The 24757-nt window shown below is 40.4% G+C and overlaps 2 protein-coding genes across 3 annotated transcripts in view; one reads left to right on the plus strand and one right to left on the minus strand.

The window, feature by feature from the left end:
- The first annotated feature begins 1609 nt into the window (after positions 1-1609).
- LOC128469799 (stabilizer of axonemal microtubules 1-like) lies at positions 1610-15780 on the plus strand. Its single transcript, XM_053451597.1, has 10 exons — positions 1610-1732; positions 2298-2407; positions 6645-6784; positions 8429-8651; positions 11024-11146; positions 12224-12455; positions 13699-13846; positions 14608-14790; positions 15160-15302; positions 15536-15780. Exons 1-10 carry the CDS (start codon positions 1686-1688, stop codon positions 15624-15626), a joined length of 1440 nt encoding a protein of 479 aa, XP_053307572.1. The 5' UTR covers positions 1610-1685; the 3' UTR covers positions 15627-15780.
- An 806-nt stretch (positions 15781-16586) lies between these two features.
- Positions 16587-24757, minus strand: part of BUD13 (BUD13 homolog) — an 8525-nt gene continuing 354 nt past the window's right edge. The window contains exons 2-11 of one of the 2 annotated variants that reach the window (XM_053451595.1): positions 23113-23200; positions 21882-21966; positions 21584-21626; positions 20709-21109; positions 20036-20238; positions 19561-19660; positions 19017-19155; positions 18480-18664; positions 17898-17979; positions 16587-17157 (exon numbers count right to left, since the gene is read on the minus strand). In XM_053451595.1, coding sequence (XP_053307570.1) covers positions 17064-17157; positions 17898-17979; positions 18480-18664; positions 19017-19155; positions 19561-19660; positions 20036-20238; positions 20709-21109; positions 21584-21626; positions 21882-21966; positions 23113-23200 — 1420 coding nt within the window. In that variant the 3' untranslated portion in view covers positions 16587-17063. The remainder of the gene's footprint in view (positions 17158-17897; positions 17980-18479; positions 18665-19016; positions 19156-19560; positions 19661-20035; positions 20239-20708; positions 21110-21583; positions 21627-21881; positions 21967-23112; positions 23201-24757) is intronic. The other variant, XM_053451596.1, reaches the window with a different exon arrangement.

The following is a 24757-nucleotide window of genomic DNA, read 5'->3' on the forward strand; positions in this document are numbered from 1 at the left end:
GGTAACAACAGTAGAAGATAGCCACAGGTCGTGAGAGGAGCGAAGGGGGCGGGTAGGGGTGTATTTGGATTGGAGGATAGAGATGTAAGGTGGTGCAGCGTTGTTGAGGGCTCTATAAGCCAGGGTCAGAAGTTTAAATGTGATTCTGAAGGGTATGGGGAGCCAATCAAGTGATTAGCATAGTGGAGCAGCGGATGAAGAATGGCGGCAGAGAAAAATTAATCTGGCTGCAGTGTTGAGGATGGATTGAAGCGGTGAAAGGCTGGAGAGGGGGAATTGCATGATTTTTAGGTTATCTGAGGCTAATGTATTGTCATACAAAGACATAGAGGCAAATATATTTTATTTTTTGGCTTTTATTATATTCAAAGTGTTGCCATCATTTTTTTCCTTATAAATACTGGGTATTTGATACAAATGATGCATGTCCCTGCAGATGCCACCTTTTATATGAATTATCTCCGGGGTAATTACATAGCAATGTATGTAGGGTGTGTGTATCTGGGGGTGTTTGTCTATAAGAATCTGCTGACATTGCTAATGTATTCTTGTAATGCCATTATCAGGTATCTGTGATTTGGCAGAAATTAAGCAAAATCTTTTACACATGCGCACACTCTTCAGGTTTCTCTCAGTATTTCTCTTACATTCAAAAATTTTCTCTGTAATACATTTATTTTAATAGAGATCTTAGATAACCGTCAGGTCTTTACTGCATAGGATCCCTATTAGCCGTATCAACAACTCAAAAATGTGTATTAATGTACTTCCTGGGATGCAGCGTTGTGCCCAATCTGATGTCTGTGTTTCATGCCGGTCTCCTGCAGGTGCTCCAATTCAATGAATTCAATGGAAGCTCTTTCTGTGCATGCTTGCCAGGAGGTAATTAATGTGAGCCAGCAGCGGAGGTGCGAGCAGGAGGTCAACTTGGTCAAATGCAACTTCTGCAAATCAAACAGCTGCGGGACAGGGATACTGCATACAGAAGATTCCACTGAACCTATGCATCTGGATGCAAAAAACTGTAGGCTATAAGGTGCCATTTCGCTGTCAAGCATTAAAATAAAAATAATAATTTTGGGAGTCTTAAGGTCATCTTATTTAGGGATATCGAAGCCACTGTCGCTACGGATAAAAGTGGGCAGCCTGAATGGGCCAAATGGTTATCTGCTGTCACTTTCTATGTTTCTATGTTTATATAGTGAGCTACAGAAAAGACGTACATGTTTCACGTTTAAATAATGTTTGTGTTGTGTAAAAGATGTGTAACTTTTTGAATTTTGGATTTGATCCCATCTCAGATCTGTACAATAAGGATTTGTATCTTTTAACTTTAGCAAAGAAGTATGAGATATAACATTCCAGGGTACAGGGTGTTCTCTGCCCCACAGTTGAGGCATTGTCCCTGTCAGCTTTATTGAGTTTCTAGCCCTTGTCCGGCTGTGTGCTTGTGTACACAAATCACAGTGTGTCACTGTTTACTGGGAGGTTGTCAGGTACACAGACCACAAGCTCCCAGACACACAATAAGCTGGCTCAGTGTCAGCTGGGAGAACCGGCTTTCATATTCTAAACACTTCATTCATTCCTGACCCCTCCTGAGAGAGAGGGAGAGGTCTGGGGAACGACCATGGAAACACAACACAGGCTTTTCTGAACCCATAGCGGATGCTGGACTCCAGAACATGGAAACCCCGTCAGTCTCTTGTATCTGTGAACTGTGCGACTGCGGGTGAGTTCGTAAACGAATGAATAACGAATTTGAGAAACCTACGGCGTAAACCATCTTAAAACAATGAATCCAAAATTTAGAACACAAAGCTGTTTAATCTATAATTAAATCTAAAACAAACATGCACTGGATTTAAATCTTCAATCATGGTGCCTGGTGGCAGTAATTGAATCCCAGACGCCATGACTACTAACTGTCAGTTTGTTATATATTATAAGAGTAGCCACCACTACCTGGTTCCTGTGATTTATCCAGCATTGCATGGAGATTTGAACAATTATAATTATAATTATATATATATGTATATACGCGTAATATAAATATGTGGAGTGAAAGTACAGCAAACAGGTATCTACACAGATCAGTAAATATGGCTGTGGCGCAGTTGGGTAGCTGAAGTCAGTAGAGAGCTATCTATAACAATCAGGTGAATAAATACAGCACACTCAGTATAGACAGTCAATAAACAAACCCATAGGTAAATACAGAACAGACAGGTAACATTCAGCCGTGCTCCCCCCACATCGCAGACAGAAAGGTGAAGCTGTTGAATGCTTTTTTGTAGGCGTCACAAACATCACAAGGACTGCAGGAAACAGCGGCGTGTTCAGCGCAGGGAAACACAGAGTGACTGCTACATCTCGCACTACAAGGCCACCTTCAACGCTCCATGGAGTGAGTATTACGCACATGATCTGACCGTGACTTTAAATGTCTCTCTGTAACACCATGTAAAGGCATGAGATAATAAATGTTTCACTTACTTACTTACTTTAAAACAGTAGCTGTCCCAAGGTTAGCTCATTACAAGGTTTTATTACCGTTACAATTTTTAAAGTAAAGCTTACTTTAGTGAGGTGTAAAGAAACTTACGGTAATTAAATGCATCTAAAGTCCCTTACAGTGCCTTACCGGTGAACGTTCGTGGGATGCACACAGACTACCTCCGCTGCTGCCGGCACTTCCGCCAGGGCTTCTATGGTGGAGCACCGGAAGGTCAAGTACTGGCCAGCAGAAGCGGAGGTCTGCATCGCACAGACCTCCACTGGCTGCCCCTCTAGACACCAGGGAGTCTGAACACGGGTCACAAGTAAAGGGATGCACTGATAAGTCGGGGGGGGGTTTAAGAGTGGCATGGGGGGTTTAATGGTTTTCTGGAGGCAGAGTGCATATAGGGGGCTAAAAAGCATATCAGGGAGGCAGGGTGGCATATAGGGGGTATAAGACATATCCTGGTGGTAGAGTGGCAAATAGGGGGTTAAAATGCATGTCAGGGAGGCAGAGTGGCATATAGAGGGTTAAAAGGCATATCTGGGGGCAGGGTGGCTTATTAGGGGGCAGAGTGGCATATAAGGCATATCGGGGGGCAGATGTGCATAACTGGGGCATTTTTTTCCCATCATATTTTTTTCAATGAATATTTATTAAATATGAAAAAAAAATTACGTGAATTAATATTTACTAGTAAAACTTTTTTTCCTGTAGGGTAGTCTTAAGATTCAAATTTTTGGGGGGTCGTCTTATAATTGAGCAAATATGGTAAATTTTGTCTTCTCGTTCCTGTATTCTATATATATGATACAATGGTGCAAACAGCCCGCTTTACTTTTATAAGTATATTGAAAATGGGCAAAGTCCCCTGTCTTTATACCCTGTTTAAAGAACGGTGAATCCTGGTGGCTTTACAAACCAGAAAACACTACCCTGTAAGCAGTTTTAATTATTACATTTGGCTGTTTTAGAATTCTGGTTTTCTATTATGCAAACAGAGTCTTTCAGAAGAAAATGTTTAAGATACTCATTAGAAACAAATTTAATTCAATTGATGAAATGATATTAGAAATACAGCAGATATACTGTATGCGTAGTTCCAGACCATTTCATTTTGCATCACCTAATCTACCGAAAATGAGATTCTCTTCTACATCCGTGAATGAAATTATTGCAAATGTAACTTTGTAGTAAGTACATCAAAGTCAATCCTTCACTAATCTTTTTTCTTTCACATTAGAAACGGCAGAATGAAAAAAGCAGGGAAAACCAATTACAATTTTGAATAAAAACAGCTAAATGTTTTTCTTGATATCAGTATAATAATTTTATTTCATTTTGGGTCAACATTCCGTGTTCAAATCTGTGTTCATTTTTATGTTCGTATTGTGCTCTCTGGAACAATACCCATTTTTTTTTATTGAAAAATATCATCTGTATCTGCTAGAATAGCATCTCAAGCCAACAAAACATTTTTACTGCTCTTGATATTAATAAACTCTCTTAGCTGCTGTTGCGTCAAATGGAGGATTCTTTCAAAACCTGGTCCAAATTTAACCTCTCCTTCCTGGGAAGATGCCACTTGTACAAAATGGCCTTTTTCCCCAAACTTTTATATCCGATCCATATGTTGCCCCTTACCTTAAGACGTAAAGATCTCCAACATCATAATGCGCTACTGCGTAAATTCCTGTGGTGCAATAAAAAGGCTAGAATTTCCCTGGTTAAACTCCAACAGCCTGCTCGCAATGGAGGGGTGAATCTGCCTAATCTATTGGACTATAATCTGGCATCTAACTATCGTTTTGCGGCTGATTGGTTGCGGGGCGGGTCTAAATTCACCAACGTGTCCCTGGAGCAGTGCCTGTCTCCTACCATTTCTTTGGCCTCTCTCCTGCATCTATCTAAAGCTGACCTACCCCCAGAGGTTGTCTCCAACCCATTGCTGTACCACACTGTAAAGGCTTGGGGGCGTGTTAGACGGCGCCTGGGCCTGGAGGTTCACTGCTCTAAATTCCTGCCGTTGATTCGTAACCCGCACTTCCAGCATGGGAGGGAGGATGTTGTCTTTCGACGCCTGGCCCGGGTGGGGGGTCGCACCGTTGGCGATTTTCTGGACCCACGTGGGGGTAAATTGTTGTCCTTTTTGCAGCTCCAGTCTAAATTCCCTACTGTTAACGTTCATCCCATTCACTACTTTCAAATTCGTCATTATGTTAATACCCTGCTTCCTTATCTCTCGGGGGCTAATTCTAACAGTCCCTTAGATCAGGTAACGGTGTTGTCCCCTGTCATAATGCTCAAGATGTCAACGATCTATAGTCTGATCAGGCCTGTCATCGACTGGGAGTCCCACGGCGCAGGTCTTCCTTCCTGGAGGGCTGATTTTCCAAATCTAACTTCGACCCAGATTCTTCGAGCGTATATGATCAATTCTAAAGTCCTGGTTTCTAGGGACTATAGTGAAATGTTCCTCAAGATTGTACATAGAGCGTATGTCACCCCTAAACTTCGGTTTTTAATGGGCTTAGCGGATCACTCCCGGTGCTTAAAATGCCAATCACCTGAGGCCGATCTTCTGCATGGTTTGTGGTCTTGCAGCTCTATTGCCCCATTTTGGGATGCCCTACAAACTTACATCAACGACACTCTGGGCATTCGTTTTGTAATATCTGTTGAATGGGCTATTTTTGGCATATTCCCTGACCACATTCCCCCACCTGTAGCGAGGGCTAAATTTCTCTTGCTCATACTTTCCGCAGTGGCAAAACGGGCAATATTGTCCCAGTGGATTGATCCTCAACCTCCGTTGCTTCCTTTGGTCCTGTCGCGACTGCAATTTTTGTTTCATATGGACTGGCTTGAGGCTGTTCTTCATAAGGAGAGCAAGGTCAAATATCTTTTCAATCGCTGGTCCCCATTTATCGCTACACTAGATAACGCCACCAGGTTGTCACTGTTTCAAACATTCAATACCACAGAGTGGTATTGTCTTCAGGTCCTCAAAGGTATTCGCCCCATACCGGGGTTCTGATCTCGTTGCGGGACAGGATGTATCTGTGTTGTGGCCCGATGTTCTATGATTGAGGAAGTGTTTTTACCTCCGCTGTATGTGTTTTTGGAATCGTGCATTACTTGTACCTGTATGCATCTAGTCTGTCACCATGTCTATCTGTAACATTGTTTTTTTTTATGCTGTTTACTTTGTCTTCTCCTTGTAATAAAGAGGTTATAAAAAAAAAAAAAAAAAACTCTCTTAGCTGCAATTATTTCTGTCAAGCTTTAAGGGGTAACCTTGTGTCCTACATGCCCCACTACTGATAAGCAGATTACTAAACATTACTTTGTATGGGGTTTTTTTTCAATATTGTTCCAATTTATGAGTAGATGAAGACCTTTAGGATTAAAAAAGCTATACGCTTTATATTTCAAATCCAGATTCTCAAGTATGACATAAGAGGAAAGAATTAGGTTCATACACCTATCATCACCTTGTTTAGTGGCCAGAAGTAAAAGTTGGTTGCTTGGAAGTTTCCATTGATGAGTGCAAGCTCTTACTTTTACACTGTAAACCAACATGGGTTTTCTACTTTATGTCTATTATTCTTGTCACGTACCTCTGCAGCTACCATCCATTCTACTGACCTGGTGTTCCAGATACAGTGCACTATGGAGGTTGTGCAGCATCCATACAGTCCTTCATAGTATAAATGGGACAGCTGGGGAGATCAGATATATTTATATGTATTTACTAAGCGCTAACAGATGTTCTTACAGTATAACAGAAGGGGATATGCACTAACTGCAGTCATATAATATGTATAGTAGTCTACATTTTAGTCAGGGTACAATAGGTATAAATAAATTAGGAAACCAGGTACCCATTAAGCAGTGGCACAGCAGGGCGCTTAAGTGTGCAATAGAGCAGTTTATAAAAGCAGTCTCCCACCAATCCCCTCTTCAAGACCTGCCGGCCAAGGCCAGAATATGCTGAACTGTACTTATTTCACCCATTTTAGCCTGAATTGTGTTCAGTCTAGTCCAAACATATGGAGCATTGAATTCACATCTGAGGACAAAAGGCTCATTCAGACCCTTCACACCTATCTCTATTTCTGTAATAACTCTTGTGTTCCTTCAGATGTCCCTCCTCGGAGCAGCAAGAGACCTCCCCACACTCCCCAGCTCTGCAGCCTACCCCCCATGAACTTGGTCACTACACAACGGACTGAATTCATCCCTCGGCCACTTGGGGGAAGAGCCAAGCCCATTATTCCTATGGTAAGTGTGAATAAAAAAAATGCATTTGAATGTATTATTCACAACATTCAGCACTGGATATTATATACACTGGCTCGTAGATTATTTTTTTCTGCTGTGCCAAGATAGAAAATTGCTCTTGGTACCAGTGATAATTACATCACACCCGTATATTTTAGCACCCCCCTGTTTCCATGAAATCACAATGACCTAATAATTTATCAGGAAAATTATCCAAATGGCATTCTGTCTAATCAGTGTAAGCTCTTTACTTAATGAAGAAGAAGTAATCAATTGTGTATCTGCAGGATGGTCACTTAGGGACCATGTGACCTCTTGTAGTCTGGAGTTCTTTTGCATGAGTATTCCAAAACAATTTTTTGATAACCGTGACTTAATCAGTTGGCTAATACGTGAACAGGACAAAGAAGGATCCTGGAGAAAAAAGCCTCACAATCATAACAGTATGCTTGTTCTAAAATGACTTTCTCACATACATTAATTGCCATCACCAGGACACAGTCACATATGAGGTCTTAATAAGCCCCCAGCTTTTAGTCCCTTTGGTAAGTGCTCTTATGTAAGCCATCTCAGTCCTTCCCCTTATCACCTGACAGGTAGCCTCTTTCTTGGGCAGTAAAGCAAAAAAACAAAGTGGCTTAGTGAGCGACTACAGGCCCGTGAGTATTTCATGGGCCCTGGGCAGCAGGGGAGGGCTGGCAGCCTAAGGCCTGGGGGGCAAGTCAAGTGAAGTGGCTCCGCCCCCTCGCACTGCTCCCATCACTATGCGGCCATCAGACCGTTGGAAAACTTATCTAAACGGCCGCTGGGTGCTGATGCCGCCGGCCGGCGCTGCTTTAATACCATTTTTTGTTTTCATTTAATAGGCGATCCGGCTTGCCATATTAAATTTAAAAAAAGTATTAAAGTAGCGCCGGCCGGGGATATCAGCACCCAGCGGCCATTTAGATTAGATTTCGGGCGGCCTGGGAGGCAATTGCCCCCCTGCTCCCCGGCCCATCCCGTCCCTGCTGGGCAGTTGTCATGGATTGAAATAACTCCATGTTTAAACGGTATAAATGATAACACTGCAAGCTGTTAGCGTACAGAAGACATGATAGTCAAAGACTATCCATCCAAACAGGAAGTAACCATGAGCGACAAGGTCTGAAAATAAAAACTGAATGCTAGCATGGATAATACCGCCTGCCCTGCTCTAACGATGGCCCTGCCGTTACTTTGATTTTTATGCCAGTATGGGCTACTTCTCAACATTTCAAATAACTAAGAATATGTCACTTAGCTTACAACAAAACTGAAGGCTACATTTAATCATCTGGGATACTTCCCAAGTAAACCAGACCTGCTTTTTTTAACCTGTTCATAAAAACACTAACAAAAAGGTATATTTCCTAAGTTCCTCCTGTCTAATTTTCCCTATGTGCCTTTCTGTTTTCTTATGAGTTTTTTATACATGACTACAAAAAGATGGACGTCTGTGACTTGAGCAGCCTTTTTGTGCAATAATCAACAAGATCATGCCATTGGTCGCTGAATATCAAAAAATATACATTACAGCAAACTTGGCAATAGGCACTGAACAAGAGAAAGCAAAAATGACATTTCCATCCTGATTTCCAGCAATTTTGAATATTTTCTATACAGGAAAGCTACTACCAGAGCCCACGAGAGCAATTAATGGAAAAGACCCTCTATAGCCTCCATTATCCTCCTAAGGAAGCGGAAAAGACGGCACCTACACGGCCTGCTGACACTCTTTGCCAACCACCGCCTTCCAAGTTTCAACACAGCACCACAAACAAGGAAGAATACAAAGAATGGAAGGCAGCGCGTCAGCCACAGTATGGTGAACTGCCAGCCATCGCAGGTAGTAGAAATATGTAACACGGATACAATAAAGTCTCAATTAGGGAGGACTGGCGCACTGCACACCCATGAACACTGTTCATTGTGGTCCAGTGTGGAGCATCGAGATCTGTACTTGTTCTGATATAGATATTTCTCCTCCTGTTACCTGGGCAATGCCAGTGATGGCAGGAATAGATGGGTTATAATATAATTATATATATAATTATAACAGGAATAGATGGGTTATAATATGACTGCCAGGCATTTCCTCTACTTAGAGCAAGGAGGAACACAATTATGAGACAGAAAAGTGTCCCTCAAGGTACTGTTTATCACCAATCTTCTATCCACATGTGGCAGGTAGGTACAGGACAGGGTGGCAACCTGTCCCTAACGTACCCACGCCACATTAAACAATAATTACATTTCTACAGTCTACCTTCAAAGCTAAACCTACATCTTTTATTATCTAATTTTAGAATTTTTTTTTTTGAGAACCAATGCTCAAATTTTTAGCACTTGTTGGAGGTTCAATTTAAACATTGATTTATAATATGGCCATCTTATAGTTTCTTCCCATGAGCTTTTTATACAAGATATTTTATGATTCTTTGTATCCACTGATTAACAACGTACATTATTTCACCGTGTTCTGTATAGAATTATTCTGAAAACCTTCCCATTTTGGGATTCCCGTAACACTGCCTCATTTAGTGGATCAATTACAAGTTTATTTTTGTTGCCAAAATTAATAACATTACATACTAAAAGCGGGATTTAGGAAGCGACAGTGCCAAAAGTCATCAGAATTAACAGTTAATAGTAAAATTACCCATTGATCTTAGTGGAACTTGACAGGAAATAATTACCCAACCATTAAGTGTATTTCTGTGGTTGGCCATAAATAAAGTGCAGTAACTTTCCCCTAGTTTGAAACCCAGGAGCCACAGAATGAATTTTGTGAATCTAGACCTAAAACGGTTTAGAACTACAGATCTAGCTGTTGATAACCACACTTAGGATTTAAATTTACCGTATTGGCTCGAATATAGGCCGCACTTTTTCCCCCCACTTTAAGTCTTTAAAGTGGGGGTGCGGCCTATATTCGGGGTCTATATGTCCCGGGCGTCGGGCAGGCAGCAGGTTTAGGATACAGATCCCCCGCAGCGGTGCAGGGGACCTGCATCCTACTCTCTGATACGCTCAGACAGCCTCCCCTGCCAGCACTTCCCACGGGGGGAGTGCCGGCACGGGAGGTTGTCTAAGCGCATCGTGCAGACGTTACCGGCAGCAGCGATGCACGTAAACAGCCTCCGCTGCCGGCACGTCTGCACGATGTGATTTAACAATCTCCCTTGCCGGGAATTCCCACGGGGGGAGTCCCAGCAAGGGAGATTGTTAAAGCACATCGTGCAGACGTCCCGGCAGCGGAGGCTGTTTATGCGCATCGCCGCAGCCGGTGAACGTCCGCACGATGCGTTTTACCTCTGCCCCCAAGACTTACCAGAGCAGACTCCCGGGTGTCTTGCGGGGCCCGCAAGACACCCGGGAGTCTGCTCTGGTAAATCGGTGGGGGGGGGGCAGAGTGGCAGCATATCTCGGGGGGGAGGAGGAGGACAGTGGCAGCATATCTCGGGGGGGGGCAGTGGCAGCATATCTCGGGGGGCAGTGGCAGCATATCTCGGGGGGGGCAGAGTGGCAGCATGTCTATTAAAAAAACTTTTTCTTTAAAAAAGCACCCAACTTTTAGGGTGCGGCCTATATACGGGGGCAGCCTATATCCGAGCCAATACGGTAATTTGTCAACGAAATAAAAATAGCAATTCAAAAAAACATTGGAAATTTTGCAGGTCTTTTTATAACAATAGAATTTAAAGGGGAACTGATTTTTTTTGTGTGCCATGTTTGTTTTGTTAATAGAGAATCTAACAATGAGTGCAAAGTATGTTTTGTTACTTCCATAAAGCTTTGCACACGTGTCCTTTAGTTCCTTTTCCCTCCAATGTGATCTATTTGCTACTTATAAATGTAAATATTGCACATATATTCCTTACAACTTTAGAAAAAGTATATAAAAGAATGGTGGGAGTTCCCTTTAAAATACAAAAGCCAAATTAAATGCATTTAAAAAGCGATGACATTTAGACAGACAACAAATAAAATTATTTTTAAAGCATGTTCCTAAATATATCCTATGAGAGAAGCAATATGAGGGGATTTATCAAATTTAGATACATGACATCTTCTCCATTCACTATACCAAGTGTCATCCATGAGTTTGCTTTGTTAACCTCTCATTTAAGTTCCCCTACCATGTTCCACTCCAAAATTGTTGTTGCCACCCTGATACCACTTTTCTCTGCTGCTCCTTATACTGATAACCCTCTTTAGGATCACTCCTTTTCCCTGGTGACTCGTACGAGATGAAAACTACAACTCAAGATCATTTTTCTGAGAAGAGAATGGCAAAAGTTGCCCCAGTGAGAGCCGTGGAGTGTCACTTAAGCATTGAAGGTAGGGAAATGTCAAGATATAGTCTATTGCCTGGTCGCCTTCTAGAAAAACGGGCAGGTATGCAAGCAAAGTGAAATTTTAAAAGAAACATCCAGCTTTATATTGTTAGCATCTACCACAACTACCTAAATTGACCTCATGATATGCCAAACTGGCATTTCTACTTAATATATTCAGTAACTAAATAACAGAGCAGAGCTACCCAAACGGAGAACAATAATTCCAGAAATCAACAACATACATTTAGGACAGGTGCTTTTATGGCATACACATTGCCAGGTTAACATAGATGCTGAAGCATCAGGTGCATGTCCCTTTAATAGGCCCATCAGCTGAACAGGAGCCACAAAGGCATTTTCCCCTTTAAAAATATATACACCATAGGATGCCTACAAACACGCAAACAAGCACACTGTTCTAGGGTGGGTGAATACAAAATACCGTTTATTTTAAAATTGGGGGCTCAATGAACATTACCTTTTTAGAAGCTACATACTCTAGCTTTGTCTGAGAGCTTACTAAACTTCAATTATACCATAACCGCTCCAGAACTCAGAAATAGCCGCCCAAAAATATGAGTTAAAAATGACTAACCTTTGTGGTTACTGTGTTGTATCTTACACATCTACTTCGAGCAAACAAAGCCCCGCTCTGTTCGGTGTTGTTGCATGAGAGGGTGAAACGTGCTAATTATGGACAGGTGTATAGGAGAGACTGCATGGGCTGCAGCATTCAGCATTCCTCCTAGTGCTTACAAAGCTTTTACTCCGTTTTTACTAAAGCTAAACAGTGCAGCCAGTCAGTTGCTTCCAAACATTTTGAATACTGCTGCTACTACTGTGACTACGTTGTTCGCATTATGTGCATAGCGTACATGTTCTAAATACATCGTTGCTTAAGACATTCTTAAAGAGGTCACTCCGGGACAACCCTATTCACCTACAAACAAGTTTGCAATGTGTGTTGAAGTAAATTGCTAAAAATCCAAATGTTGTCCATTTAAGCCAGAAAACCGACTTGTATGAGAGCATGCTCTGTTTTTTTGCTGTGTTGAAATAATGTTCACCTCCATCTAAGGTGAACATGACATGACAACCACACATCAGTCCACCTTCCACCCTCTGCCATTGGAGAAAAAAGCAAGAAGAAGGAAAATCAAAGAAGACGGACCGAAAACAGCTATCCAACGACCACAGATAGAGGCTGTGACCAAGTATCAGAGTGACTTTCCGATGCCCCGCCATGCCACAGAACCGACCAGAGCAGCCCTCCCTCCTCCTGATAACCTAACTGTGAATTCCCACTTCAGGTGAGACTCAAGCAATGTGTTACGTAGTGCAGAGGTAATAGAGCACACGACTGACGCTTTCACAAATTTCACTTTTTTCTACTTTCTTCTTTGAATCCCTTTTTCTATGGACTCAGAATTTTTAGTATTCTATATCATTAAAGTGTGTGTGTATATATATATATATATATATATATATATATATATATATATATATATATATATAACCAAAATAATATGTATAGAAACAGCAGAAATATGTTTATAAATTAAACTGTAAATAACATGCATTATTTTTCTAAATGCTTACTGTTACAAAAGCAGCACTCTATAGGCCACAAAAAGGTCTTGTTAAAACCCTGTCCCAGTCATGCCTCCGAGACGTTCTTTAAATTGTGTCCTCTTTCACCTCTTAAAATCTTCTATAAATTCTGATGTATGCGCTAGCTCCAAAAAAAAAAACAGTATGAAAATAATATATTTAATAGATGCTTATTCCATCAATATTTAAAACACATCATTGAACATATGAAAAACTATTGATATGATATACAATCAATTTGCAAAGCAAATACACAAATGCCAGTGAACTGATGCGTTTCGCCCTCAAGGGGCTTCTTCAGAGGATTTTTAAAGCTGACTTATATTTATATTTTACACTGTAACATTTAAGGCCAGCTTTGCAGAATATAATAAGTGTAATGTGGCTGGATTCACTATAGTGAAGCTGGATTTAATTCAAAACTGTGTATATACCCTATTTTTAAAGTGGGGCATTCACAGAGGTCTACCCGCTACCCAGATTGTTGAGTCATTAAAGAGCTGTGGCAGAACCATTTTTGCATTTATTTTTTTTTTACGTTCATCAGGCTTCTTTGTTTTTTTTTTTTTTTTTATAAATTCCAGAACCGATGTTAATTTATAGCTCATCTTGACAGTAAGTCTTTAGACATTTTGTCCAACAAGCTCAATTGCAACATCAGACACAATGGACAGAGTAACATTTAGTATATGGATTACCGGTACAGAGTTTAATTCATTAATCAGAAATCCTGTAATTCAGAATAATTGACTTCAACTACCAGCTCGTGTATCTGCTTTGATGCAATATGAAGTTATAAGCAGGATTTAACACCGCGTTGGAAGGTTGTAGTGAGCTATTTCTATGCCACAGTTATTTTAATTAAGTTTGTGGGGAGTACAAAAATGGATTATGTGGTGAATTTAGTAAACCCCTGGACGTTTGTATGTTTCTTTTTAAAAGTAACAACTTTCAGACAGTACAAAGGGAGACTTTTCCTGGCTGGGACCCCCTGTTGAACCCACGGCCTGAGCCTGTCCGCTTAAAAGAGGAATTAACCTCCATGGAGAGAGAGCGAAGGGGAAAAGTGGATGGGAACACAGTGTCTAAGGTAAGGAAGACAGTTTTTTTTCTTATTCTTTTTTTTTTTTATTCTGTCACCATAGCACAAAGAAAACCCAAAGTGTTCAGGCCAGTTACAATGGACATCTCTGATCTCCCCAACTGGCCCAAGAATAAGTGGCATGCAATGTCTGTTTTTGCTAATTTCATGTTAGTTTGGAGTTCAACAAAATCAATAGCCTATTTTTACTCAAAGACAAGGATTGGTTTCTATCGAGTTCCATTACCGCTGTTATCTCTTGAGCTTCCCCAATACTTGATTAAGGCTAACAAACTTTTTATTCTTTATAGTTAAGTTCACTTTCCTGTCTGTCTTTCTGTAAACGTTCCTTTATCGGACCTGCGTACCCCAGCCAGCAGCACGGACATTTTGTTTTTTATTAGTGTAATCACAGACAAGTGCAACAGTGAGCACAACATAATACATTTGTGTATGCAGCGCTTATAAAGAAAACATAAGCCAATAAAGCTATTAGCAAAATAAGTTTATACCAACTGATACTAATACTAAATTAATACTTTCCCTTTAACATCGTCCATCTACACATCCTATGCCTCTTTAGGCTATTGCTGTTTGTATAAATAAAGATGGGTAAACCTTTTTTTTAAATGTCAGTGTTTATATTCAGTGTTCCCATGTGTGCTTGGTTACCCCTCATCAATTATTCCAGACGTGAGTTCTTTGTCCACAAATATTTTCTTCTCAATATAAGCCTAGAAACTAACTTTTTACAACATTCTCTTTCCCAGCTAGCTTTTCAACCTCCAGAACCGATACAAAAGGATCCAATTCAAAGACCACGGTCTGTGCTTCGGGTACTCAATGCAAAGTTTGATGGATCCACTCACAACAGCAGTGTCTTTAAGGACTGGGGTGTCCAACCACACAAACAACATGGGGATCCTAGAGATGGCATCTCACTAAGACCTTTGGTGCGCATCCCAACGACCGTAGATAATCATTAGTTTTAAAGCTATAATCCCACAACTCATTGCAGATTTTTGTTTTCAAAGGGAAAATGCTAGGGGAAGAAATAAAAGCAATTCCTTAATAACTTAAAAAATAGTATTTGGTTATTCCAAATCACATGATGTTTAAATCCCTAGATGTCAATACATTTCTGGAAGGAGTATGTAAGTGTCACAAAAGAGCATGTTAGTTGGGATATCTATTCTTTACAAATAAGATAAGTAATAAATTGCCTCTAAGTCAAACTATAACATCTGCCCTGGAAATAAGGCAAACATAAAAATTTCTTTGGTGTCCTAATAGCAAAATATTGTTTGTTTGTTTTTTTACAGATGAAGTTGGACAGTCAGACCACCTCTGGAACCACCTTTGTGCCAAAAAAAGGAGAAATGGTGAAGAACTTCAAACCAGAAAAGGACAACATAGAACTGTATGGAGAGAGGGACTTCACCACTGTGCACAGAGATACATACAGGTACATGGCAAATAGGCAGAGAGACAGTGTCTGGGACATACATCCCTGTTGTCATGGAAACAACGAAATACTATTTCCCAAATTAGTTACTTATGAAACGTATGGTCCTCTCTCCATTAAATCTTTATTTTCCAAATGTATCACAGAATTAATCCTTTGCTAGCGTACTCACTAGGCTTAGAGGTTAAAAGGAGGGACCGAATCAGCACCACTCATAGCTCTTTCCTTTACAGGACGCCAGCACTACCTCAATGTCGACTCCTTGCCCATCTCCAGCAAATGAAAGAAAAGAAAGTTGCAGTGGATGAGGAGATCAAGGGCTGAGAGGAGCACTTTACGGATATACAAGCTTACACCGCATCCACATGAACATGGCTAACGACTTATCTAATCCAACTCCCTATAGCTTTCAATGCAATAACTGAATCTTGGATTTTAATAAAGTAATTGAGAATATAAATGCTGTTTAATGATTATATTGTCAGCTTAAAAAAAAAAAAAAAAAAAAAAAAACACTACAGAATTCAGGGGTGATTAGAAAAGTAGTGAAATTGTGATCTGTTACAGCGCCACTCATTTCTATGATACAAGCAATGACTTATTAATTAAGCCCTTACACGCACACACATGTATATCTCACAGGCTAGCTTTGAGGTAATGTTTCATGTATTCACCAACCCTTCTGTAATACCTTTAGCAACAACAAGCAGAGTTAAGTATTTACTACTTCCTTATATTAAGAGGGACAGACTAATCTCCCAGACACTCCGCTATAGAAAAATGAATATTAAAATTCCTTTGTGGGTAAGTAAATTTACGTTCTTACAAAAATGGAAAAAGCTTACCTAGAACATACTTTCTAGCCATTTACAGCCGGTCAGCGGCAGTAGGTACTTCCAATGCAACCAATAGGAGTATGTCATCGATTGAAAGTTTAAGTAGCCAATCTCTAGCAGGAAAATGTTCCATCAAAATTAATGGGAATTCTTCAGACATCTGCACTTGGGTCTAAAAAATACCCCCTGCATACGGCGTTTGGAGAAGCTAGCGCTAGACGTAGTGGAGGCGAGTACATCACGTGCAGGGAGATACATTCGGCTGAATCGCCTGCAGGATGTTTAGCTGGGAGCGTTGCAAATGGGAATTTCCTGCAGAACTCCCCTATCCATCGCAAAACACATCGCATAAAAATGTAAAGGGGCCACGCAGACATATGCATTAAAGTGCATATGATGGCCGAGTGCCCCTTTAATCAGCAAAGTAAAAAAGACATAACACACGACATTATTTAAAAAGGAGGCATTTAATATAATACAGTCCAGGATCCAATCAAATAAACACAATCATTGTTATGGATCTCAAATATTCAAAAAAATTATATATATATAGAGGCATTTGTAATAGAGTAGCACTACTTACAGCCAAGAGAAGTCAGTGAAGCAATGTGTAATGTAAGATATACATCGCTGTACATACCCATAGGGTATATAGCTCAGACTTCACACAACACCTGCTCCACCCCGAGTAAAAAATATAAAAAAATAGTGCAGCATTGATGGACTGCAGCATCTATACTCTCTCTTATAGGAACTTTATTCATCACGGGTAAAACAGATCAAGACATTGAGCAACATAGCGGACAAATATGTGATGGGTCTGAGGCGAAGCTGTCGAAGTGTAACCATTTATATACAGATATTGTTGTGTCTGCTTGAGAGTAAAGATTGGATGGCTCTTATTCTGTAGAAACACTGTCGATATTCACATGTCCTCGACACTCCATTTGTATGCGGCCTCCTGCATAGACTTACTGTCTGACTGGCGTGCAAAATATTGTTTCTCAAAGCCATTGGACCTGTGATAGAGAGACAGCGTTATAGTGAGGAAAACAATTATCTATGTCACCTCACCTGAATTCTCCACCTCACCCACTGCCCCACAAACACTATCCTGCAGCCCCTCCCTGCACCACAGGAAACACCAGCAGACAGACCACTATGTTGGTACGAAACCTGTTATACAGCAAACGCCCAATCATAACACGATTTGCTTTAAGCCTCATCCACTAACAACAAGTCTCACAGTGACGAGGCTTTAAATGCCACAAATGGAGCACAGGCTATCATTTTAACAGCCCTTTTCTACTATTCACCTATAGACATAGAAAGTGACGGCAGATAAGAACCAGTAGGCCCATCCAGTCTGCCCAACCTCTGAGTACTTTCCTTTAGTACCTGCCCTTATCCTGTATCTAGCTTGGCCTTATGCCTATCCCATGCTTGCTTAAATGCCTTTACTGTATTAACATCTACCACTTCTGCCGGAAGGCTATTCCATCTATCATATCCCTCCTGTCACGTCTTTCTTCCAGGCTATATAGGTTAAGATCCTTTAACCTGTACTGGTAAAGTTTATCCATTAACCATTTTAGTAGCCCTTCTCTGAACTTTCTCCAACATATCTATATCCTTCTGGAGATCCGGTCTCCAGTACTGTACACAATACTCCAAGTGAGGTCTCACCAGTGATCCGTACAACGGCAATAGTGAGAGGTGTAGAATTAAAGTCTTTATTTAGTAGAAAGAAACCACGTACCTATCTACACCATCCCAGCGGTATCCAGGCCATATGTTATACCTATTCGGTGGAGGGTTTGTTCCCTTATAACGTGGGCGTTCTGAACAAGAGGGGGGGAAAAAAAAAAAAAAAAGGCAAGAGACAACATAAATAACCTGAAGACAGCAAATGCCAAGTGATTAAAATAAAAATAAAAAAATCTCAACTGATATTGTGAATTTTACCAATCGTACGGTTATTCTCACTTGACAATATTTAAACATGATTCACCAATGCAAAGACGTCTTCTCTCGTGTATGAAGCCTAGTAACAACATGTATCATGGAGGTAAAACATTGCTTTTTTGTGATCAAAGCAAATATTTCATTGGTTCATACACCAAATGCATCTGTCTGTTCCTTGGTGATCAAGAACTACTTCTTGATCCGCACGCACAACCACCCAACCGCCCATCCAGAATGAAAGTTTATGTATTTGTGAATAAAACATTGGACATGAATTTTCAAAAAATCTCATGAGTGCTTATTTTTTGGGGGGTTTCCCCTATTTATAACAATGCACTTACAGTAAGAAACTACTTGTCACACAAACAAATCTCACCATTCTTCCCAGTGTTCTCTTTTTCTTTCTTCTTCTGTAAGAATTTAGCCATTGGGTCTCCTTCTCTCTCTCTTTCTCGCAACATCTGGTCGAGGTCAGCATCATCAGCATATCTTGCCAGAGGCTTTTCAATCTCTCGAGCAGCCTCCTCCAAGTTCTGCTGCTGCTTCTCTTTTTGTGCAAGGCTTAGGTATGTAGAATAATATTTTTTAATAATTAACCCAAATGCCCTCTCTGATCAAAAATCTGGCTATTCATTTTTAAGCCCATCATGTTCCCTCTATTCATTATTGCTTTGGCGAGATGGACAGATTCAGGTTTACTTCTTTACAGCAAAAAAAAAAAAAAAGCTACTACAGGTACCCCTCTGTCCCACTGCCAAAGTCATGCCGATTTCTCACCAGCTGACACAACAGTGAATACTCTACTACATTAACACTATGTTCACCCTTCTTTCAAGATCTCTATGGATTTTTTAGCACCCCCAACTCAGCAACTCATCCAACTACCAGTGTCATCCTTTGGCTTTTTTCTTACCCTTTGCCCCACTCGGCATACTGTTTCTCCTTCTTGTCCTGAAGGGCCTGTTTCTTATGTTGCTCTTCACGTTCTGCTTTTAAATCTCTTCGTTTACCAGATTTATCTCGAAAAACTGTTTCGGCCTTCATGGAATCATCTGCCACATAGTGCATTAACGTTAGATTAGTTATTTAAAAAAAAGCACTGTCTATAACGGACAACATGCTTTCATCAGAAAATCATGTTTTGGTCATATTAAGCATCTGACAGGATACACAGAATATATCAAGTACCTTTTGGTTTGATATTTACAATTTTAGACTATTCATTTAGATTAAACCTAAAACGGTTTACACAGGTCATGGAGCATAAAAGATCACACATATAAAGCACTACATAGGAAACCATTGTATTTGGTGAGAACTGTGCTCACTGGCCAGCTAGCCAGAGAACGCAAGACATAAAGCTTAATTCCACAGTTATTTTACATTATATCTCAATGCTTTACCCAGGTGAGAATATTCTACTATGGATGCAAATTTGATTGATATAAACTGCTTACCTTCCAGGTGCTTATTGTCCTTTTGTGCTTTCCTTAGCTGCTCCTTCTCCTCCCTTAGAACCTCAGCAGATATTAGGCCAGCTTGCCCACCAGAAAGCATCTTTAAAATAAAAAAAAGCCAGAATATCAAATACAAACTTTGTAAAATACACAATTATAGGAGGTTCTTATAAGCGCGCAGAGCTGCCATCACACGGACAAAAACAGGTATACAAAGGGTAGCAAACTAGCTCAAAACACCTGAGCGCCACCTAATACAAATGCAGTTTTTACGCTTTATTGTAATTTTTTCCAGCTACTTTTGGATAAGGGAATGGGGTATTTTCTTATGTTAACTGCATAAAACCATATTATGAAGTTGGGCTAATTTTGCAGTGGTGGGCTGTGCCATGTACCAAATGTTTCTTTCCAACGCTAGGGTTTATATTATAAAGAACAAAATCCTGAGATTGCTTTACCTTTGGTACATACATACCCCGGATTTTGCGTCTTTCTTGGAGGACAAAACCACTGGACCTGCTACTGCACCATTCCTGCGTCGCGGCGGGGACAGATCAGAGTCTGAATCCTTCCTTCGAGAACTACGCGGAGGTGAAAGGTCTGAATCCGAAGCATTTCTTCTCCTTTGGGTATGCCTTGGGGGAGATAAGTCGGAATCAGAATCCCGCTTTTGCTGTGCTGAAAGGGGAAAAATACATTAGATATAGATAAGAAAATTGAATATAGTGTAATTCCACAGAAAAATATGTACTGATAGGTGAAAAGTCCGTATTGGTTCCTACGGACGGCATCAGTTGCGAAGCAGTGCCTGTACTATGTACCATCGTGACCGCAACATTGCCTATTTGTATGCTTTAACAGGCTGTCACAGTAGGCTTTAAAGAAGTATTGCCATACATTTGATGAATCAAGAGCTACGGAGTATACTGAGGTCTATAAAACCAACAGAAACACACATTTCACTGACTATATACTGTATGACAGATATGTTTACTGTTTTAAACCAACTTTGTTTCTTTCTGTTTAATCCTAGTAAATTTGCTTTCTCAGAAATAAAGAAATCAGCGAGCATTGTGCTTCACAGAAGACTGAAAAAGCAGAGTGAGATGACCTCAGAACTTGGAATGATGCAGCTCTGATGTATTTACTTTTTCGTGCAGGTGAAAGGTCTGGAGAGTCACGTCTGTTCTTGTGAGAGGACGAGAGGCCTGGTGAGTGATTTTTCTTGCTTTTAGAAGAGTCATGTTTCCCTCTGCGAGATGGTAAATTATTTGGAGACCTGTGTCTGTCCTTGTGAGGATGAGACCCACTCCTTCCCTTGCGAGGAGGGGAAAGGTCTGGGGAGTCGTGTCTGCCCTTGCGAGGAGGGGAAAGGTCTGGGGAGTCGTGTCTGCCCTTGCGAGGAGGGGAAGAATCTGGAGAATCATGCCTTCCCCTTGGAGGAGAACAGTCAGAGTCGCGTCTCCCCTTCTGAGATGGACGTGAATCTGAAACCAAAGGGGAGTTGTTGCAGGTCCTCGTTGGTGATGTGGTTATCTCAGGTCTGCCCCTGTAGGTAGCAAAGCGAGAAATTTGAAGATATTAAAAAAAAAAATAAGAATATTTATAAAAATCCAAGATATTTGAAGACAAAAACCCCAAAACATCACCATGCCTTTGTACATTTTGGTTTCCAACAAATTCCTTTTAGTGGATAAGATGGAATCTACACCATTAACACTAAATCCTTACAGGCAACCAATCTCCTTAGTACAAATGCTGTCTCTTGCCATTTATTACTGCCTATTTACTGTGTGTACAGTCTGGCTTGACATGCATACAGTGTGTAGTGACACTCGAGATATTCCTGCAAGCATTACATTGTGTTCCCTGCTGCTGGACCCTGCACGCAACAAGCACGAAAGGTAGGCCCACAAGGGCTATGCAGATAGGCGATGGGAAGTGTGTGTAAACATGTGTAAGCGTGTGTGTAGCAGTCCCTATCCTGTGGATGCAAATAACTACATTTAGAATAAAGTTTTACCTTGATTCGGGATCTTCTTTCTCTAATCCAGATGATTCGTCTGCTTGGTTTTGCAAAACAAGGGGAACAAAAATAAATTAATTTAATATCATTTGTTGTTGCTTTTATTTATCTCACCACGTTTGCTAATCATAAACTTTCACCAGCCACAAAGTTCAGCAATCTGTTAATTGTAGCTCTGCACACTTTATGCAGGCATGATTAAAAAAAAAACCTTTATGAACATGCATGGATATGTTTACTAAACATCAAGCTGCATAATCTGGAAAGGTTTAGCAAACAGAATTAAATTATTCACCTTGGATCACTTTCCATTTATTGCTAGTCCTGAATTCTTCCATTCGTTTTACATCCACTGGACGCTCGTCTACAAACTCTGCCACCTACCAAAATGAAGACAGTACAACTAGAGTAGGGCTGCAACTAACGATTATTTTCATAATCGATTCGTTGGCTGATTATTTTTTCGATTAATCGGATAAAAGTAAATTTTTAATTTATTTAAACTAATTTAATAAAGTAACGTAGGATGTTAAAAACAAATGGCAGAATAAAAAAACAAACTTTGATAAAAATGCATTTCTTGTTTTTATTTCCCAACCTGCCCCCCAGTTACGCACATTTGAGCCCAGACATGCCACACTGCCCTCCCAGACATGCCACACTGCCCTCCCAGACATGCCACACTGCCCTCCCAGACATGCCGTATACCCCCCTGATATGCCATAGTACACTCATAGATTTGCAGACACAATACTTTTATAAATAAATACAGGGTTAATATTCACTGGCCCCAGGATTTAGATTCCCCTTAGTTTGCCCCCCTTTTCCTCTAACTGCACCTTAACTTAACCTTAAAAATTAACCCTAAACACCCCATTAACTATAACTGCCCCTAAATTAACCCTAAACACCCCATTAACTATAACTGCCCCTAAATTAACCCCCACCTCCCCTAACTTTCAGCAGCCCAAATATTAATTTTATACTCACAGTTAGATGAGTATCACAGCCATGTGGATGTTACAGGAAATGGGCGGAGCAAATCACCTGTTTGGCTCCACCCATTTCTTATTCCCTGTCCCTCCCTGCAGTCACCGAGGATTGGCCCCGCCCCTTTCTTCCTCTGGCAGCGATTGCAGGGCAGGACTGGTAAGTAGGAATTGCTGCTGTGAGTCACAAACTGATTATAAAACGAGGGGTATTTTTCAGAGCATTTGCTTGGAAAAAAACATTTTATAATAGATAAAAATCGATTCAACTAATCGATAATGAAATTAGTTGGCAACGATTTTCATTATCGATTTTATCGATTAGTTGTTGCAGCCCTAAACTAGAGTATGCAACTAAGAACATCTCTGCCAACGTGAACGGAGTATTTGATCTGTGCCCCATACGGTTTCCCACTCTGAATTCATTTACTTCTATAGGGCGTCAATTGTAAACCTAAGTTTAAATTTGAAAATGCAACAAGTTAGAGACTGTGAAGGCTCAAATATGTCTGTCCAAAGCCACTGCTTAGCACCCACCACTGGTTCATCATCATCTTCCAAGACCTCTTCCGCCTTGGTGGGCACCCTCTTCCAATCATCTGCATCGTCATCCACTATACGCAAACTACATAAGGAACAAACAAAAGCAGCAAGAGAGTATGTAAAAATACTACAGGAGTGCTTGAGTCTTAAACAGCATGCCTTAATTTATTGTGACAAAACACAGGTATTGTTTCTTAAAGTTTCATTAACAAAGTTTAAGAACATTTTCCCAGAAAAATCAAACTTCTTTGGATTTTTTTTTTTTTTTAATTATTAACATTTCCAAATTACCAAAGGAAAATCCATTAAAAAGGAACACATAACATCCACCAGACAACAAAAAGTTGCCATCAAAGTGATTTCCAGAGCCTGAAAGGTATGGCTATCACAATCATAACACTAAGTTGTTAGTAAATTTGAATTACCCCTAACTACATGAAACACAGAAAAGTGACACTAAATAAAATGCTTGGAAACAAGGTACGACACTAACTAAAGCAGCCATGACATTATATGGTGGTTTTTGTTTTGTAGATTTTGTTCCATCAGTTTAGAGGAATCCAAGCATGGATTGTGGCAGGTCATCATTCGACTAATTTTGGGAGTATACTGTACATGCTATAAAAATAATTAATATTTTAGAGCTTCTTGATCCAAGGAGAAATCCGATTGCCTTTTGGAGTCAAGAAGGAATTTTTCCCCCTGATGGCAGAATTCGAAGTAGCTTAATTTAGGTGTTGGGGGGGTTGCCTTCTTTTGTATCAAGGGTAGGAAGGTTAGGGTAGGGTAGGAAGGTTAGGGTAGGGTAGGAAGGTTAGGGTAGGGTAGGAAGGTTAGGGTAGGGTAGGAAGGGTTGAACTTGGTCTTTTTTTCTTCCTTATGTATTATGTAACTATGCGGCTCTTCTTCATGATTGATGTACATTTTGTTTGATCACGTGCACTACGCCTCTGAGCTTGCGTGTCTCCAACTTCCAAATTTTCAAGGTATTTAGGTGCAGTAAATATGCGAGTTGATAGAATACAGAGCAAACTTAGTATAAGAAGAAATATTAAAAATATCACAAAATTGTTTAGTGGGCAAAGTTAGAGGCAGAAATGTACCCTTATACTTCCTAATCCAACCAGCACATTACCAAAGCAGTGGAACTCATCCCTGACTCTTTACGTTCCCTTAAAAACACACCGATTAGTTTCCATTAGACAGCTGAATTATCGGTAGTAAATGACTTATGCGCTACGTGTGTTTTTACAGAAACGCAGAATTTGAAGGCAGATAAAAAATTTGGCCCGTCTAATCTGCCAATTTCTCCTGATGTAAAGACTCAGATCTTAATCAGTCTTTGGTCTTGTCTTAAATACAGGATAGCTTCATGCCTGCACCATGCATGTTTAAATTCCCTAATTATGTCAGCCTCTACCATTTCAGCTGGGAGGCTGTTCCATTTACATGCCACCCTTTCAGTATGTAACAAAACTTTGTTACATTACATCTAAACCTCTGACCCTTTACACACACACACACACACACACACACACACACACACACACACACACACACACACACACACACACACACACCTCCTCATGTTAAATTAACTTCCCTCACGTATTTTGTTAGCTATCACCATTCATTCATT

This window comes from Spea bombifrons, chromosome 12 (genome assembly GCF_027358695.1).
Source record: "Spea bombifrons isolate aSpeBom1 chromosome 12, aSpeBom1.2.pri, whole genome shotgun sequence".
NCBI classification, from domain to species: domain Eukaryota; kingdom Metazoa; phylum Chordata; class Amphibia; order Anura; family Pelobatidae; genus Spea; species Spea bombifrons.